Source organism: Leucopleurus acutus, assembly GCF_964270905.1.
Source record: "Leucopleurus acutus genome assembly, chromosome: 2".
In the NCBI taxonomy this organism is placed as follows: domain Eukaryota; kingdom Metazoa; phylum Chordata; class Mammalia; order Artiodactyla; family Delphinidae; genus Leucopleurus; species Leucopleurus acutus.
Window position 1 is genome coordinate 28,004,809 of NC_139143.1, and position 20,653 is coordinate 28,025,461.

At 34.1% G+C, this 20,653-nt stretch overlaps 1 protein-coding gene across 4 annotated transcripts in view; it reads left to right on the plus strand.

Annotated features, from left to right (window-relative positions):
* AKT3 (AKT serine/threonine kinase 3) overlaps positions 1-20,653 on the plus strand; it is a 384,805-nt gene that overhangs the window by 130,658 nt on the left and 233,494 nt on the right. For all 4 annotated transcript variants that reach the window (XM_082834471.1, XM_082834473.1, XM_082834470.1 and 1 more), the window contains exon 3: positions 16,136-16,261. In XM_082834471.1, the coding sequence (XP_082690597.1) occupies positions 16,136-16,261 (126 nt within the window). The remainder of the gene's footprint in view (positions 1-16,135; positions 16,262-20,653) is intronic.

A 20,653-nucleotide genomic window follows, 5' to 3' on the forward strand; every position in this document is an offset into this window, starting at 1 on the left:
CCATCATACTTTGAACTTAGATGTTACTAGTTGTGAAACAAAGTTATATGGGAACCTGGCCTTCTTGGTTACCACTCTTTTTCTCTTGGTTGTCGTTGATTCTGTAAATGAAAGTTACACATTTTCATTATGGAGTAATGAATTGGTTGTATATTTCCTTCTCATCCACTCCTGTTATTAGGTATTAGAGATTTGCTATATCTGTAATGTTTTTAAATGCTGTGATAACACTTAACTTCAGGGTGCAGTGTATATGTTTATTTAATGTCTTTTTTTTTTATTACTTTGACCTTAAATAATTGAGAAGGAATAGTGATGTTGGGTAAAATTTCTCAAAGGTATGTATGTTGTAGAACACTTCAAATTTTTGTGAACATCAAAACCAATCACAATATGAGTGAGAAAATGAAAAGAGAAGCTCTGACTTTTTTTTTTTTCCTATTTGGATTCCTATTACCAAAAAAAAAAACCGTGGGGAATTAAAGAGTTTTTATTTTGACTTTTGGTAAACTCATGCTTTCCTAAAACATTTAGGGTTTTGTTGCCTAATTATTAAACAAAAAACCTTAAGTGTGGTTGAAAGGCAAACATACCGACAGAGCTTTGTGTCCAGAGTAATGTCTTTCTGAAAGGACTAAAGGGAGATTATCTGTTATTTCTACTCTTCATAAAGAAATAGAGGTCAGGTCTATTTAGAAAAACTTTCTGTCTTACTGTCGATTTTTCCACAAGTGACTCTAATCTGTATTTGCTGAAAAGGCACAGAGAACCATCAGCTCCATTGGACCTTTCCTTTGCCTCGTATATTTAGTTTTTTCTTTTATTTGGAAGGCCACACAAATGTCCATATTTTTGTATGTAGAATTATGTACATATGTTTATAGTTTCATAGTCAGTCCTGATATCCCTCTGCTAAGCTTGGGAGGAAGGAACATGCCATTTTTCAGGTAGAGGTGTTAAACTGAGAAGAGGTGATTTGACAGCGGCCAGGATGTTAGTAAGAGGCTGAGCAAAAGCAAGCTTGTATAAAAGCAGGCTTGCAGTTCTGTGCTTGGTTCATCATATCATATTACTTCAGAACCATTTGTAAAATCTTAGTGCAGGCAAATATACTTACTAAGGTGATTGAAATATTCAAGGCAGAGTGTCTTTGAAGTTACGTCCACCAGATTTAATTGTCAATTAACTTAGACGAGGGACTTTATGAAAGTCCCTTTAATCTGTTTAAGTGTTTTCTTCATGTGTTGGAAGAAGGAAACAATCACTGATATTCAAGGATCTTGTAAGAACTAAATGAGATAATAGTATATTTGGAATGCCTGGAACATGTGCAATAGTAGCTGTTACTAATATTTTATTTTTGTTGGGTATGATGTGTAAGTCGAAAGGCCTGTAACTCTTGTAATTGAAGTGCTTATATAATGCTCTGTTGCAAAGTGAGCATACAAAGTTCTAGAGGCCATCTAAGATATATAAGGTGGTTTTCTTAGAACCTTATATTTATTTAGTGATTTATGTGATTATTTCATAAATCTGAAGGGAAATCAGTTATTTCAAGAGAATATCAAGAAAATTGTTGAATGTAACTTTTTTCCGGGTGTGGGATCAGTGGTTATTCAGTAATGATGATTTTATATTGTATCCTGTAAAATCATTTTTCTACTTAAAAAATTTAGCACAGGATTGCTGAAAATTGTATTCATTCCCTTAATTCAATATTAATCTCATTATTTTGGAGCCATATTTTTCTCTGCTATGGCCAATTCTTAAGCTGTATTTGGGTTATAATTATTTTTAAAGTAAGGTGTTGGAACACATTACAGTTAATAAATGTAATAATTGTAGTGAGCAAACAACACTAAAAAGAATGTTTTATCTCCTCTGGGCGTTTTAAAGCATTATTTGATTGTTCCAACACTTTATTTTGCAGACAAAGAAACTGATCAAGCTCATATAGTGGTGAAAGTCCTGGGATAAGCAGAAGTGTTTTTTTAGAGGAGTGAAGAGGAAATGCCTTTGATTGACCTGAGGGAATCAATATATTCAGTATAGGATGGCTAGTTACCACTCAGATGTTGGTGGTTCTTTAAGGTGTTTCTTTTAAAATTGTTGTTTCTGTCAGGCATTCTCTCTTTACTAAATATTGCTCAATTTTGGATGAAGGGCAAGGGATGTTGCACCTGGGAAAGCTGCCTGATCCAGTTTCGAAGAGTGGTTAATAGGACTGGGTATAGTCACCAAGGACTTCTATTTTAGTTTTGAAGAATAAATTGGTTATATTAAAAAAAAATAAACTTCAGTTTGAGCAATGCTAGCTTCATACTAGTATATTTGAATGTTTAATAGCACATGGGTAGTGGATGCCAGCATTCAGATACAGATAGTTGTGTTGTACTCAAATATTTTTTTAAAAATTGTATGTTTACCAAAAAAAACTTGTAATACCAAAGAAGTGGAAATATCCCATAGCCTATGAAACGTATCACAGATTAGGATGAAACTGTTTCACAGTGAGGACATTTCACATATGAGTGAAACTGTACTTGGTGATTTTCAGGATAATTCAAAAAAACTTTAGGAATTTCTAGCTTTAATGTTATATAGATGTATTTGAATTGTGCCTCAGAAAAATACTGCATGAATAGTAATTTTTAAAAATATTGGCCAGTATGTTGAAAGAATAGTTCATTGTTTAAGGCATCTTGCTAAATGTTTTGGCTTAAAATTTTTAATGTGTTTAGTTTCAAGAAAATCTGATTAAAGATCTTGGTAAACTTGATAACACTTTTTAGAACAGAAGATGATTAAGATACAAAGGCACTAAGGCATAAACCGTGAAGTTCATGTGTTTTTTTCGCTAGGCGAGTCACTTATTTGCTTTTAGAGTGGAACACAGCATCAAAGTTCATAATTTTATACTTTTAAGTGAAAGCACATAGAACAGCAGCTGTTGTTTCCTGGCATCTTTCTGAAGAGATATTTAAGCTTAAGTATATATATTTGTTATAGAAAAGAATTTTATGAAATGACCTTCTTTTCTGTCTTTGCATTTGCATTATTTTCAACTGACTCTTTTAAGATAGCTCTTTGTACTTTCTGTTTTAGTAAAATAGGACTTGGAATTTAGTTAAAAAATTTTTTTTTGACCTTAGAAAACTCCATGGTATAGTATAATTTAAAAAGAATAAAACTGTTTAATTCCAGTAGTACATATTTTTAAAATCTAGTTTACCCAAAGTTATGCCAAGTAATGGCATAGTTCCTAAGTGGAGAAATATACCCTAAATTTTAGAAGCAAGGACTTTTCTTAAAAGTAAATACAAATTCTAAATAAAAGCATCTTTCTACTAAGTGGAAACAATATGTCAGGAGATCTTACTGTCCAAAAGAAAATTTTATTTACCTGCTTCTGATAATTTTTATCTCCTTTCAACAGGTCATTCACTATAAGACAGCTCTTCGTTTTCGAGGCTGTGTTTATTTGGGGGGTGGCCGGGGGAGGGTGGTGGTGATGTGCAGTTTGGACTTGGATAGTCACTAATTAACTTACACCTAAAACTCTGACATGAAGGTTAGCACTTTTCACATTCTTAAATTAAAAGTCTGTCAGGCCACTGGTCTATACAGGGTGAGTTATCCAGTGTTTTGTACATCCTAAAAAAATCTTTGACAAGTGAATACCAGAAAATGTTTTTCCTACTTTGTGTGAAATAGGTACTTTCTGAGGAAAAGGAATAAAACACCCAATGCACATTGCATTGGATTCTAGAAAGTAAATTGATAATCCTTACGCTATGTAAAGATTTTTATAGTTTCAGAATCAGCATGAAAATTAAGTGGGTGCTTTGATCCTTCACTGCCAGTTTGTCATTCATATTATACTTTATTAATAAATGAGTGGTTCATAACAAATGAGCCTATTGGCTGTTAGCTGCTTATAAGAAGAAACTGGAACCCCTATTTAGTTTGGGACTGAATGTTAATCTCTGTGAAGTACTTTATCTTTACTGAAAGATTTGTATGTTCTCATGTCCTGCAATTTTTAAAAAGCAAATTATTCTACAGAGACCATCATAATAGAAACTTAATATTTAAACAGCACAGAATCATTTATATAATTTTGCATTTTATTATATTTTGAATAACTTTCATGATATTGAGTCTTCAAGTCATTTTCCTTCATGATGCCTTGGTTTTAAGAAAATCTTTCCTCTCAAACTTACTGGAAACATTTGAAAACGAGTGTTATTTGCTTGTAGAAGTATGGATAATGACAAGAAAAGAAATCAGTGAGCAAATATACAGGTTGTTTTATTAAAATTTATTTTTATTAGAATGGTAGGTAAAGACTGTTTTCTGTAATTTCTGTCTATGTGTTAGGTAATACTGCCCTCAGAGGGCCAAGGTAAGTAAATTCATTTTTAACGTTGAGAAGCAGCTTTTCTCCTGTTTATCTGATCTTTAAACTTGCTCTGGGGAGGAAAAATGGACTTCTTTGAATCATTGGATAGCGTTTGATTTATGGTTGCATCTCTTTGATTTGTTCTGTTCTTTAAATGTGTTAGCTGTATCTGTGTACCTCACTTTGATGACAGCCTTTAAGCATGTTCAGTTCTTTTCTAAGAAAATTATAACAGACGACTGGCCACATATTGCCAAATTAGATTGGTTTACAAAGAGGATAAGAAAATTACCTAGAAAAGTTAAGATGATTTTACTGGGTGTGTGGGTGTGTTTTACTTTTTATCTCTTTGATAGCAAATATTCTGGTATTCAAAATTATTTGAACCACGCTTTTGAATGTATGGCAGCATTCATTGAAATGGAAGTATTATATTCCCTTCAGTTTTATCAACTTAAGCATAATCACATCTTTCAAATACAATAAAGCCGGAATAATGTACTTCACTGGATATATAATTGTTATATGTAAATATAAATATACTAAAAGTTGAAATACACTATTATTCCATTTATAAAAGCCTAACATTAATGTGTGGTTTAACATGTCTCTGAATTCAGAGTACTTAAGATTAAATGATAATTAACTTGTGTAATAAAGAAGTAAAGTGGGAAAGGCCTGATGTGAAAATAATGAGTTGCATGCTTTTGCCTTTTGCTTTTTGTATGTAGTAACTTTCTTATGAGATAATTTGAAACAAACATTGAGATGTTTAGTAGTAAATCCAAGGCAGTGCTTGCTTTTGTTTTTTCCCCTGGAGTTAACTTGATACTGAATTAAGAAGGACTATTTCTGTGACAGCAATACCAGTTTTTAGTGAAAGACTTCAATTGGTCGAGCATAAATGACATGTAATTCATTATTATCAGTAATAATGGGGGATAAAAATAGGATATAAGCAAAGTGAATAACAAAAATTGAAACTTTATCCACTAAAAAACAGCACGTACTTTGCTCAACTAATGTGGAACAGTGATAGTCTGTATAAATGAAATTAACAAATTACATTTGAAATTTTTTTTGTTTTTTGTTGTTGGTTTTTTGTCTGTTTTGTTTTGTTCTGGGGGGGGCGGTTGGTAGCCCGTACAGGGAACAAACCCTACATTTGAAATGTTTTAAAATTATATGTTTCAGGTGTATAGCATTATAATTCAATATCTATATATACTACAGAGTGATCACCATACGGTTGATCCCCTCTACCTATTTTGCCCATGCCCCAAGCCTCCTTCCCCTCTGACAGCCGCCAATCTGCTCTCTGTATCTACGAGTTTGTTTTTGTTTGTTCATTTGTTTTTTGATATTCCACATATGAGTGAAACCATATGGTGTTTGTCTTTGTCTGACTTTAGCCTAATACCTTTCAAGGTCTATCCATGTTGCTAATGGCAGGATTTCATTCTTTATTTATGGCTGAGTAGTATTCCATTATATATATTGTGGTATAGATTGTGTATATATACACCACGTCTTCTTTATCCATTCATCCATTGATGGATACTTAGGTTGTTTCCATATCTCGGCTATTGTAAATAATGTTGCTGAACATAGGGGTACAGATATCTTTGTGAATTAGTGTTTTCATGTTCTTTGGATAAAGCTACCCCAGAAGTGGTGTAGCTGGGTCTTATGGTAGTTCTATTCTTAATTTTTGGAGGAAACTCTATACTGTTTTCCATAGTGGCTGTACCAGTTTACAATCCCACCAGCAGCAGCCTGGAGTTCCCTTTTCTCCACACCTTCTCCAGCATTTGTTATTTCTTGTAACAAATCACGTTTTATTTTATTTTATTAATTTATTTATTTTTACATTTTATTTTAAATACTCGATTTACTTTTGTGCAGTTTAATACGTTGTACATATTAGGCACTCACTAAGTCTTTTTTGACTAGCCGTACTTTTAAGAGGTTTTATTTATTTAACAAATGCTTGTGTAATGCTTACTATGAGCCAGATGTTCTGTGTGCTTTACAAGTACTAATTTATTTCTTCTTCACTACTGTTGTCCCCACTTTCCAAAAGAGGAAGCTGAGGCACAGAGAGATTAAACAGCATGCCCAAAGGCACACAACTAGTGAGTGGCAGAGTTGGCATTTGAACTCTGGACTTCACATAATGTGTGCTCTGATTTTTATTCAGATCTCAACTTTGTCCTTTACTTGTTACCAGTGTCTCAGAGCCTCAGCATCACTGTCTGTGTAACGTGAGGACGTCCTAGCACCAGTCTCTCCATGCCTATGTGAAGAGGTCTCTTGTGCATAATTCCTGAGCACAGTGGTTGGCTCAGTACATTCAAGTGCCCTTGCCTGCCTTGCTTTCACCACTTACATACTGTGATACAAGTCTCAGTAAGTCTCAGTAAGTATATCGCCTAGGGAAAACAAAGGAGGGAAGAGAGAAGTTACGAAAGGCCATGGATTCATCCTCAGAATGTGATTTGATGCACTGCAATTTTTGGGTCCCATGCTATTGGGAAGCTATTATAGGAGACACTCCATTGGTGAGAGTCCAAGATAAAACCTGATTCTATTTTGTTGAGTTTTGTTCTATAAGGCAGTGATTTTAATATAGGGGTGGGAAGGTTGAATCACCTGAGGGTTTTTTCAAATGTCACAGGCTTCCTCCTGATGAGCAGGCATACAACTTTCTCTGCCAACTCCCTGTCCCTGCCATAGTGAGACACTATTATTGTATATATTGTTGCATATTTTACCCATCAGGTGTTACAACAGAAAAATGGATTGAGCTTTGCAGGGTTGTGTTATAGTGGGATTTCTATTTGAAAGAGCTTTTCTGGCATGAGTGTAGTCCCTGTTCTGCATAGTGGTAGGTTTATTCACCCATTCAGTTACTAGAAAATGCCAGCCTTCTCTGTGGTAGGTGCTGGTGGTACATGTAAGTAGGTTTGCAAATGGACTCAGCCCTTCCATGTTTGATACTCATTAAGACTGTTTATTGCAATGTAAGATATTACGTTGATTTTAATATTTAGAGAATATGATGTGGTGAAATGCAAAATATTTACAGTAAGGAAGTTGTAAAAATTTCTATTAAAGTCTTTTTAAATTGGTCTATTTCTTTGAAATAGTTTAAAATTCTGTTGGCCCTAGCTACTCTGTTAAAATACTGCAGGAATGACTGTATGCTTAATGCAGTGTGTGGAGTTGGAGACTTTTTCCTTATAATGCAGGAAGCAGATTAAAAAGAAAGCTTTGCTTTTGCAATCTACAAGGGCATAAATGTAAGCAAAATAATAATTTAGTTCACATTTAACCCAGCAGGAAGCTGAGTACAGATTGAGTAATTCTCCACAACATATCTACTGCTAAGTAAACTAATCTCACGGTTTATTCTTCATTAAATTGCCAAGATGCTGTTTTTCTGTTGGCTAGTTTGTATGTGTGCTTTGTTCTCTCTCTCTCTCTCCATTTTCCTTGCTTTTCTCTCACATTAAAACTTAATACTATAACTCTATTGATATTCTTATGTTTAAAAGAATAATTAGTAAGTATCACATTTTTGGCTTACAGTGTAATGTTTCCTAAAAACAAAGGGAACCAGGATTTGATTAACTAATTTACAGAATACCATGAAACAAGTTCCAGAATGTTTAAAGGTAGATGGTAATTGTGCAATTTTCTAGATAACAAAAGAAAATTATAAAGTAGACTAAGTACTGGCAGACCCGGCATTCTGAGATCTTAGAGAAGCTGGCATTCCAACATCTTGTGGTATTCAGTGCATAGGTACTTTTCTCATGATTGCTTCAAGCTTCAAAGCAAAACATGGATCCCAGGCTTCTTTAGGAAGTAGATATGAAAACTATATTTAATATAAAAATGACAAGTTCATGCATTATGCAGTGGAAGCAAAATTTCTTGACTATAATATACTTTTCAAAATAATCATGAAAGAGCATATGTGGTAAAGCAGAGGAATGTGGGTACATCTGGAAAGCATTTAAGGCATCTTGGAAGCATGATGCGAAATTACCAAAATTGTAAACACCTTCCATCTGGCCAGTTGCAGTGGTAACATTGACTAGTACAAGAGCAGACAATCTCTCAGTGACCTTATGGGATAGTCATACAACCTGGGTGAAATCATCATAAAGATCTGATTGTTTTGCAATATGACCTCACGAATCAATACTATACAGAAAATCACGAGAGAAAAAGACAGGCCTGGGCAGTATCTTGAAATATGAAAGGGAAAAGTGTGTTATATGTTATGCTGGATGGAAATAGTATCATAAACTATATAACCGTGCTTCTCTGCTTGCATTGTCATGAGGCTTCAAAGAGGAAGGGGTGCAGGGCCTCATCTTGAATTAACACAGCAGCAAACCTGGATTAACACAGTTCATTTGTGAAACGCTGAATGACCATATGCTGATACTGCTTCCAGTCTCTTCCCCCACAGAAATGCATCAAACAGCAAATATTATTGAACACCTTTTTCACAAGGCACATAGGTTGCTATTTGGAAATGCCAAGGCATAGGAGATATTGCCATCCCTCGGTATGACCTCGTGGAGCATTAAAAATGATTAAAGAAGTGGAAGAAGTTTTCGTTTTGAATTGTAATTGCTCAGTCATCTGCTTTTCTCTAGCTCTATTTTCACTGCTGCCTACTATACTTAAAGCTCCATGAGGGCAGGTGCTATGCCTGTATCATTCATTGCTGCATTCTCAGTGCTTTTTTTAGTGCCTTTTTTTGGTAAGTATTTTGACACTCACTAAATATTTTTGAATGAGTGAATCTATTAGAAGCCCATTTCCCCAAATTTTAAATAAAAATGTTTAAAGAACCTTATTTGATCTGTGATGCTCATTGAGCAGTACCTTAAAATGACTGAGCTGGGCAAGAGTCATTAATGCTTTTGGCATGTTTGGCAGACATCACCTAATTTTCAGAGGCTGGCAACACACATCCAGAGCTGGTTAATGGCTGTTTGTTGAAGGGATTGTATAGAAGACACCATAGAATTTAACAATTTTAATTTACCCAAGGGCAAAGAAAGAACATCCTTGAAAAGGAGTTAATGAGAGGGGAATGATAACCTAAAAATTTAGGTTTGCAGGAGCTGGAAAAGAGTCAACATATATTTAGTAAGCACCTACAATGTTCAAAAGCACTTTCATTTATTATAATTTCAGATTGTCCCTATACAGTTGAAAAATTGTTATTATGCTAGCTCATTGCAATGTAGATAATATAAAAAAATTCTTTAAGATTATTTTCAAGACATCTATAAAACAGTATGATGATAATTTCAGTGAATAGAATAGAAACTCATTTCTTCTATTCCCTCAGAGATAGAAATAGGGCTTTTACTTAGAACTAATTGGAATATGATACTTGGATCTGCTATATAAAAATGTAACAGGCAATTTCAAGAATTGCAAATATTTTATTATGTTTATCATTATACATTTCTTCAGTAACTATATTTAGTTATAAGATATTTACAATATAGCTCACTATTATGAATTATATATTCGATATTCATTTATTTATAGTGCTAATATTTATTTATGAAAATCCACTAGTGGAAAAAAGATTCTGCTGTGTTTTCTTTGAGGAAGTTCACATGTGTAAATTTGGTTGGCATCTGTCAACAAGCAGCAGAATATTTACAGTATTGTGAACCATAAAATTAAATAGATTTTATATAGAAATTAACATTAAGGCTCTTTTTGTCTTAGGTAAAAATTGACCCATGAAGACTTTTACTTAAGACCAATGGTTTCTTAAAACCATATAAATTTATTTTTATTGAAAGCTGTCATTTTTTGATTTAAAGCACTTTTTGGAAATTCTTAAAATACTTGTATTTTCATGGTATTGTACCCTGTGTATGTCATTTAATAAAAATAATTCAGAGAGATCTAAGACTTGTGCTTTTTTCTTTGGAAGACTAGTTACCTCTGTGATATCCTACCCCTATCTTTAAAAAAAAAGTAAAAGGTATTAAATCAGTGTTGTGTTTTGGTATTGGATAACCTGTTTTATTTCTTTAGCTAGGCTTTGTTTGATATACCTGAAACTAGTTAAAGAGACTTTTTTTTCTGCTGATGGAGTAAACTTATTACTTATTGCTGCCTATTGCCTCATTTATGTAAATACTCCTGAATAAGTGCTGTATTGAGTAGTAGAATGTTTAACATGAGGTGAATTGACGAGTCAAAACAATAATGCCTCTTTCCTGACATGCATGTGAGAATGCCTTCAGCCTCTTCCTTAGCGAGTGATTAGCTTTTGAAGCCTCTGTTATAGCAAGTATGAGTGGCCATTGGTAATTTTAAAAGCTATATCACCTGTATCTATAACAGAAACCATCATTTCAGTTTGCTGTAAGAAATTACAAGAAGTAAATTATTAAGTAAGGTCAGAAAGCTGGCAAAAGTCCAGAATCTGAAGTCCTCATAACTAAGTAAAACTGTGAACTCCAGTAAACAGCTCCTTCCAACCCCACATTTCATAAATAGGATTCTCTGCTATTTATAGAAGTGATGTGGATTTTTCCCTCTGTATGCATAAGGTATTAACTATGAGTCTCTATACCACTCATGCCAAGAACTTAATCAGTAGGGTTTTGTTTGTTTGTTTGGTTTCTGTAAACAAGCCTTTGGTTATAGTGTTGAGACGCTGCATTAGTTTTCTAGGGCTGCTGTAACAAATTACGGAAAATTGGGTGGCTTAAAACAACAGACATTTATTCTCTCACAGTTCTGGAGGCCGGAAGTTAGAATCAAGGTATCAGCAGGTGTAAGCAGCAGGTGTAAATTAGAATCCAGGTGTAAGGCTCCCTGTGGAGACTTCAGAGGAGAATCCTTGCCTCTTACAGCTTCTGATGTCTTCAGATAGTCCTTTGCTTGTGGCGCATCATTCCAATATCTGTCTCCGTGGTCACATTGCCTCTTCCTTTTCTCTATGTGTCAAATCTTCTTCTGCTTCACTTTTATAGATATTTGTAATTGGATTTAGGGCTCACCCAGATAATCCAGGATAAGCTTCTCTTTTGAGAAGCTCCTCTTCTCAAAATCCTTTTGCCATGTAAGGTGTTATTCCCAGTTTCCAGGGATTAGGGTGTATACATACATTTTGGGTTCACCATTCAGTCTACTACAGAAGCCAAAATATCAGAAACTTTGTTAGAAATTATGTGTTGTGATGTTCGTAATAGCATACTTCAAAATATATAAAGCCTCCAGCCAAGGAGTATGAAAGAATTGGAAGCACGCATTAAGGTAGATAGAAAGTTGTGATGGAAATCTTGTCCAGGTGTAACTGTGGTGCTTGCTGACAGCGCATACAAATTTCGAATGTATATTGATGGGTATCAATAGAACAGTCTCTTCAGAGGACTTGGTACCCCATAAATGCTGCTGCTTTATTTAACAAGACTTTCTCCCCATTATAACCAGGCTGTCTCTTAAATTAGTTGAAATCTGTGGGCTATAAATATAAAAATATGATGCAGCTTGGTTTTAATGCAGCAGGTATAAACTTAGGTGTAAATGCTATGCTTAAAAAATAAAATGTGGTTGACTTTTAGCAGTCTATCTAAAAGGATTTGTGGCAGAGAGGGTAACTTTATTCTAGGCACTTAGCGCCTGTAAAAGCCAGGACTTTTTGGCCATATTTTTAGAGCAGCCTGAGAAGATGTGCCTTATTTGAACTTTCACTGCCTCAGCTGAGTGAGTTAAGAAAGTGTTCCATGACCAGCTGGACAAGATCCGGTTTTCTTGGGAACCCCAAGGCTGCAGGAACAATTCTACTTTGCCATCAGTTAACACAGTGTCTTGCCAAGGTGTTGTGAAAAGCTATAACTTTTTTTATTCCTTTAAGCTAGGAATATTATCCTTCTTCTGTACTGGATCTGGAAGGTGGCAATAAGCTCACTTTTTCCTTTTATTAATACCTTATGAGTTTGAGTCCTCATAAGGCCCACTTCTTTGAGCCTCGGTTCCACTTTTGGAACTAGAAAATGAATAATTAGGCCAACACATCATGCTATTATATGAGCTTTAGTTAAGAATGTTTATAGGAACCTATAAAAAAGGATCCACTTTCAGGAATACTCAGAACCCTTCTGCAAATTTTAGGGGGCACCTGAAATCTTATGTAATACTCATAAGCTTTATGAGTTAGAGACCATTTTTGGGGGGGAGTCTGTAACTGTGTTCCTAGCACCTAGAATAAATTAGTAAATACATGAATGCACTCCAAGCACTTTCTCAGAAAGTCCATTCATACTATAGATGAAAAATGACAAGAAAATAAAAATTACCTTCAGGAGTCTTCATTGAAAGTTTGAGATCCACTATTAGCTTAGCGTGACAGTACAGTTGTTGATTAACTGAATCAATTCAAAATTAGTAATAAAATTTTGTGAGAAATACTTATTTTTATTTAATAAAGAAGGGAAATTTTGACTTTCCAGCTTTTCTTCTGGGTAAATGACTATCTCACAGTCTGGGTATAATGTATTACCTGTCAGGGATGCATAATAAACTTAGTTTTAAGAAATTTTTGGTAACCAGAAGTCCTGCTATAAACCACATAAAATACTTTAAATTTCTTAAGATTTGGTTAATAAAAAGATAAAATTTTGTGGTGATGTTTTGTGTCTTTCATCTGCACATGTAAATACTTAGTGGCTGACAGGAAATTGTTCGTAGAAATGAAAACTTTTATTTCTTTCAATTATACACATTTTTTTGTTTGTTTTGCGGTACGCGGGCCTCTCACTGTTGTGGCCTCTCCCGTTGCGGAGCACAGGCTCCGGATGCGCAGGCTCAGCGGCCATGGCTCACAGGCCCAGCTGCTCCGCGGCATGTGGGATCCTCCCGGACTGGGGCACGAACCCATGTCCCCTGCATCGGCAGGCGGACTCTCAACCACTGCGCCACCAGGGAAGCCCTACACTTTTAAAATAAGTGTATTTACTACTCTTAAAAAATAAGAAGAAATGATGTATGAGAAGAAATGGTGTTATCCGATTTTTTCTTCTTTAAAATTTTCAAAATGAATTTGTTTCATTTTATCTTTGGTATAATTATTAAACCATTATTATTTAGCTTATCAGACTTATAGCAGTTTGTACCTGTATAAATTTGTTATTGTTTTAAAATAGCATTTGAACTCTAAATATATTACTAATTAGAGAACATTTTATATTTTAAATTTTATATAGGAATACTTAAATATGAATGGAAAAATAAAACAATAAGTACAATAAAGAAAGGAACTGTTTCATTTTTTAATGGGCACTGTGGGTTTAGCATTCTGGTTTTATAAATTTGGCCTGTGTTTATTCATATTAGGGCCATATTTTTAAGTAAATTAAACTGAGGAGGGGTGTCAGGTTTTCCTTTTCTTTCCCTTAAGTTCCTCTTGTGTGCTTATATACTTGTGGGGAAGATATTCATATACATATTTATTCATTTAGTACGTTATTCTTGAGCATTGATAAAGTGGCAGGCACTAGGTTGGGCACTTGGAGTGTATCACTTTAAGGAAAAAGAACTGACAATGTTTACTTCCGACGGTTAAAACTGAGTTTTAAAGCAAAGAGTAGAATTTTGGAGAACATATCTGCCATCATGAGCCTCACAGCTTCCTACTGCTTACTTTGATTTGTAGTGATAATGAATATGATCGTATGATGAATTGTGTCAATATTTGGAAGACCAGTATAACTTGGTGGACTAGTGTTTTCTAAACGAACAGTGAGTGATGTTACAAAATCATGCAGAGTGTAAAAGATTCATTCGGTGTGAAATACAGACCAGTGGACTTCACATAGCAGAGTACAGAAAGTTCATTGATAATGGTTTCAAATTCCACATTGCAGTTAACCTTTTAGAAAATGACTGTTTGTCAAATGCTGGTGTAGTATCAAAGAAAGACATCCATAACTATCTGAATACTCTGCCCTTTTCCAGCTACACATCTGTTTGAGCCAGACTTTTTTTTTCTATATTTCAATCAAAACAACATACCGTAACAGGTTAAAGCAGGTATGAGACTGGCTGTCTTCTGTTAAGCTAAAGATTAAAGAGACTTGCAAAGATGTAAAGCAGTTCTGCTCTTCACACTAACTTTTTTGTTTTAGAAAATAAAACTATTTTCATAAAAATATTAATGTTACATATAATGAGTCTATTGTTACTATTAAAGGAAGTAATAAGAATTTAAATTTTCTTTTCAGTTTCTAATACAGTAAACATTATAGATGTAATCTACATACACAAACTTTGTTGGGTGTATTTAAATATTAAAAGTATTTAAGGGTGTAAAGAGGTCTGAGATAAGAATTTGGAGAATTGCTGATTCAGAGGAATGACTCCACATCTGAAATACATGTTCGGGGTGAGATTATGGAAGAGCTCACATTTTATACTAAGAAACTGACACTTTACAGTAAACAGTAAGGAGTCAGAATATTTTTGAGCACAAAATGATATAATGAAAGCAGTACATAACAGACATTAGAATTATCTGGAGGTGATAGATGTATAAGATGGAAGGAGGGGGATGAGTAGAATGGGAGAGCAGTCACAGTGCATTAGCAGAAGGGCAGATGTGAGGTGTTAGGGCAGTTTGGGTTGGCTAAACGAGAGAGAGAGACTTGTGAAGGCAGTATTGACCTACTTACTGATAGGATAAGGAGACGGAACAGTCAAGTGTTAGGTTTGAGCTTCGATAACTGGTGTCAAGAGAAACGGATTTGTAGGGAAAGCTGAACTGCTTTCAAATTTTTGTAGTGCTGTGATTAAGCGCTTTGAAAAGCCAGGTAGAAATATCCAGTAGAGAACTGAAAATTGAGACCAGGGAGCCTTCCAGCTCTTAGAGTATCATGGAACACCTCTGTTGCTTAAAATTTAAAAGAAGTATGAAGTAAGCAAATGGTGATCCGGTTGTTAAAAATTTATATTTTGGTGACTAGGTGATCGCTTATATCAAAATCTGATAAAATATACATTTATTGACTATTATGTGCTTGGCACTACCATGTGTTCTTAGTTATTACATTTGTGTGTATGAGTGTGTGTATGGTTTTTAAGCTCTATTAACCCATGTTCTTTCATTTCTGTGACTTGTTTACAGCATTTGTACAGTTTTTTCTCATGCATAACAATAAAATGTTGTTTAAACAAGTTACGATCAAGATTTAACAATGAAAGCAGAATTTTTCCCTTTCTTTTAAAAAAATGACACAATTAGTTGTGGTACGTGGAAGAGAAACATCTATTTCATGTCCCTCTTATGATAAGTGTTTTTTCATTGAAATTCCTTGATACTGTGTGTATGATTTATTTTCCAAGGCTTTTTAAAACGGCTGAAAATATGCTCTAACAACCATCTGATATGAAAAACTGAACAAAATGTGTACTCAGTTGAATGATTCTCTGAAGAAATAATGGTGCAAATGAATTATCAAAGTGTGAAATCATTAAAAACAAAACATGTTTGGGTTTTTATTGAATCTTAATTGCAGGCTTATGTATTTTCTTTTGTAAACTAAGTTAAAAGAAAATTGCCTATCTAAATTTTTGGAGGCCAGTGTTGTAGGACTTATATTGTACCATAATTTATTTTTCACATAAAAGTCGCTGTTCCTTTTTTCCCCCAGCATTAACATGCATGCTTTCCTCATGTAGGAGAATATATAAAAAACTGGAGGCCAAGATATTTCCTTTTGAAGACAGATGGCTCATTCATAGGATATAAAGAGAAACCCCAAGATGTGGATTTACCTTATCCCCTCAACAACTTTTCAGTAGCAAGTAAGTTAATTATAACTGTTGATTCACCTTGTATTTATTTATTTGTATGGCCTTATGTGTCACATATCATGGGATATATGAAAAGCCTATGAAAAAGTTTAGGTTTGTATTTAATAGAGAAATTTTCCGCTTGGATAGAATTTCAGTTCCTTAGCATAGGGATTATCGATAATATGTGGTCTTATATAATGCAAAATAGTTTAATATTTTTTATAGTTAGAACTTTGTGATAAAAACAATTCCTCAAATACATACCTCAAGTTTTTCTCTATAAAGTGTAAACAAAGACCTTTGAACTTGGTTGCTGGACTGAACTTCGTTGTAAGATGTTGCAGTACTTAGTGCATCTCTAATCAAAGTTTCCTATCATAATTTTAGCTCTTTTGATTGATTGTATGATAAGAAACAAGTGATTTACATTAGACATTATTTTCTGGGGAGATTTTATGTTTGTAGTAAATTTTTCTTCCTTACAAATATCTAACAAAAATGTTTGTAATTTAAACTTATTTAGAAATTGTATATTTGCTTGAACATAGCACAAAATAAACTGAAAGATGATGATTATAATTGTCATGACCAGGCTTTCAGATTGTTCAAATTACTGATTAATCAATGAAAGGAGTTCTCTGTGTTAATTTAGGAGTAAAGCATTTTAAAAGTTATGTTAACTTAAAACAAACTTGCGTAAGAGATAAAGTTTGTACCATTGGGATAAAATCTTTAACTAGACACCATTCTTAATTTTAATTTTGGCTGTATGTTGTTATCTATTAGCCACATTTAGAAAAGATGTGAGGGAAAATTAAAGCAAATAAATAAATTAAAAATATAATAAATAGCAACATCAGAAAATGCAAGGTAATAAAAATCCTTGAAGATTATAAAAGTCATATTATCATTATATAGAGCCCCAGTTGTTTTTATGGATACTTTCTTTCAATTTTTTTAAACAAAAAGGTAAAACAGTAAACCAAAGAGTTTGTGAAATCTTACTTAAAAAAAAAAATTCTCTGTTTATATAAGTGGATTGTTCCGTAGGGAATTTCATGTTTTAAAAAGTGAGAATACTGTTGTATTTGTGTATTAATTAAGAAAATAATTTTTCCTCTCCACCAAATTTATGGCTTTCTCTCAGAAGAAAATTATTTTAAAAATCCTATTGTCAATTGAAATAATATCTTGTACTTTGTATTGACTTTAAGAATGCATTTTCTTTCTAAAGATCTTTTGTGCAAGCATTTGCTTTAAAGTGATAGAAATTGGCTTTTAAAACATAAGCAACATACATTATCATATCTGACCTAAAGCCAGTATGGTTTCTTAGTTTCTTCTATTTTACTAGCAAATGCTATTATTGGTTTGTCTGAAATAATTTATAAAGTACAGAACTCCTGTATCTGCTGATCAAAATGCAGCATTCTTTGACCTTATGAAATTTCACACCTCAACAAGTTTTAAAGACATACTGTATGTCACAGTCTGCCAACATCTGCTCTGACACTTCCACTGGCAGAGGCTGAAATAAATGCTGCACTCTTGAGGAGAAAACCTATTTAGTGACTGACAGTCAGCTTATCCATGAAATCAATATTAGTCGACATCTGTAATCTTTGTTTGTATAATCAAGTAGTTGTGGATAGTTGACTCAAACTAATAAGTGAAGTTATAGACCGGCTCCTTAATTTTTGGAAGGGTGTTAATGTGGATCTTACACTAAATAAACTATTTTAAATTGATTATTTTTAACGCCTGACGTATTGCAATTGTAAGTTTTATAAATAATAATTATCTGAGGAAATAATGTGTAGTGAAATGGGCCCTGGTTGAAGAAATAGTTCAAATTTAAGCTCCACCAAAAGCCATGAGTATGACCTTGGGCAGGTCATTCTCTGAGACGCTGTGGTCTTTAGTCCCTTCATCAGCATAGTGAGAACATCTGGATTCAATGAATTTGTAAGGCCCTTTTGTCTCTAACATTCTGTGATTCTGAGGGGAGTTTGAGCAGGCTCTTGAAGAGTGAGTAGGAATTAAGCGAATTAAAATAGAGGTGAAGGATATTCCAGGCAGAGGGTAACAAAGAATGTTTTTCATGAGATATTAAGAGAAGGAACAGTTGGAACCAGAGAGGGTTACTCCACTAATAGTTTCCCTTTTGTCCTAGCCCACTTTAGTATATGAAAAAAGATACTCTTATATGAAAAAAGAAACTAGAAATACAAGGTATTTCGAAGCTACTTTGGGAAATGTTACATATACACATGTATTCCATTCATAGCTACAATGAGTCCCCTATTTTTCCTGATAATTAAAAAAATGGTACTTCAAAAATTAATCTTTGTGGGTGTTAATGAAATTTTACCAAAATAGGTTTTTTATCCATATGAAAAATATAAAGTATGAGAACTAGAAGGGACTTGGAATTGATCTTTCCAATCTTCATGAAGTTTCAAATTCCTTTTCTTCTGATTTAAAATTTCCAAACAGATAAGTCTTTATACTAGTTGTTTCTACTTTCCAGTCCACTGCAGCCTAACTTGCTTTCTCATTCACTTGATTGAAACCACTTTTTAGTAAGTTCTCCAGTGACCCCTTAATTGCTAAGACTAGTAGACATTTTTCAGTTCTTTTTTTCCTGAATTTATATCTGGGATATATTTTATACTTCTGATTACTACTTCCTTTTTGGGATGATCTCTCCCATTGTGTTCTAGGATGCTTTTCTTTCCTGGTTTTCTTCCTTTGCCTATTACATGCATTTTGATATCTAACTGGATTCTGGCCAAGGGCTGTTCTCACTATGTACCCTCTCCCTGGATGGTCACATTCACATTAAGGTTTCAGTTACTCCTATTATGCAGCTTGCTCCCACACTTATGTATCTTCAGGGCAGGCCTCTTTTCTGAGCATTAAGGTACTATATTCAACTGACTGCAAGACATCTCTACCTAGATATTCTTTTGTAGTCAACATATCCTAAGCTGAACTGAAGATAATTTTGTCAACTTTCCCCCCTGTAAGTCTCACTACCTCAGTTCTGTCTTGAGCAGAAACCTGCCTTCCATGCCTTTTTTTTTCTTCAAATCTTCACCCCACTCCCAATTCATTTCTAGTCCTGCTGGTTTTGCTTATTTCTTTAAGTTACGTCCTTCTCTGTAATCACCCTAGAATAAGCCCTCATCATCTCTGCTATAGATACTTAACTATAGATCTCTGCCTGTAGTTTCTACCACTCATATTTTTCCTTCACATGACTGTCAAAGTGATCTTTCTAAAATTAAGTCCTAACTATGCTGCTTCCCTGTGAAAGCCCTGCCCTGGATCTTCATTGCCTACTGGATAAAGTCCAGATTCCTTCTATATCACACGAAGATCTCCTCAATCTGGCCTCTGCTTTCAACTCTTGCCTCATCTCTCTTTTGCTGTCCAATTATACTTTGGCAGTACTGAACTGCTTATAATTCCCTATATAAACTATGCTGCTTTCCTACTCTGAGCCTTTGTTTTTGCTGTTCCCTCTGATTGGAATGTCCTTCTGTCCTCTATTTGCCGGAATAATTTTTTTTTTCGTCCTTTAAGACAATTCAGATTTAAATCCCTATCCTCATTCCTTGCTAAATTATTCCTCTCTGCTCTTTACAATGCCGTTATCTTTTGTTGTTATCACGTTGTTTCTTGGTTGTCTTGTTCATGTGTATGTCTCGTCCACTAATCTGTGAGTTATTTTAGGGGAAAAAGCCTAGTGTTATATATCCTAGTGCCTACATACTAGGGTTTAATAACTGTTTTTGAATGAATGCCTGAAAACATCTAGTCCAGATTTCTTCTTTTTTACATGAGAAAAAAGAAGCCTTTGAAAATTCAGTGATCTTTTTAAGGTTGCCCTACTAGGTAGTGGTAGTTAAGTATCAAGATTAAAACTCAAATCTCTCTACCATCATTTAGGTGTTATCTCCCGCTCTGCGCTAGCCCCTCGGCCCGCCTCCCCCCACAATTCCCCGCCTCTATTCTGTGACATTTTCCCTATCTAGAGCTTTGAGATCTGATTTTGGGTCAGATTCCAACTCTTAAATTCTAAATATCCTTTGGCATGTGGATTGTAAACTCTCCAACACCTATAAAATGCGGATAACAGTATTTGACCTTTATCCTTTTTTGGGTGGAGCAAATGTGAACTATATGTGTAATTGCCTTCTAAATATACTATAGAAATGGAAGTAAAATAATATTTTTTCAAGGAAATTATATCTCTAATCAGAATTATGGTTAGGTAAGTTACTAATTATATATTGAGATTTATCTTGGCATAGGAAACATTACACTTTGACTGAAAAATAATATAGGATACATACAAGCATTGTTGCAAAGCTATTTTCAAAGGTACATTGAGCA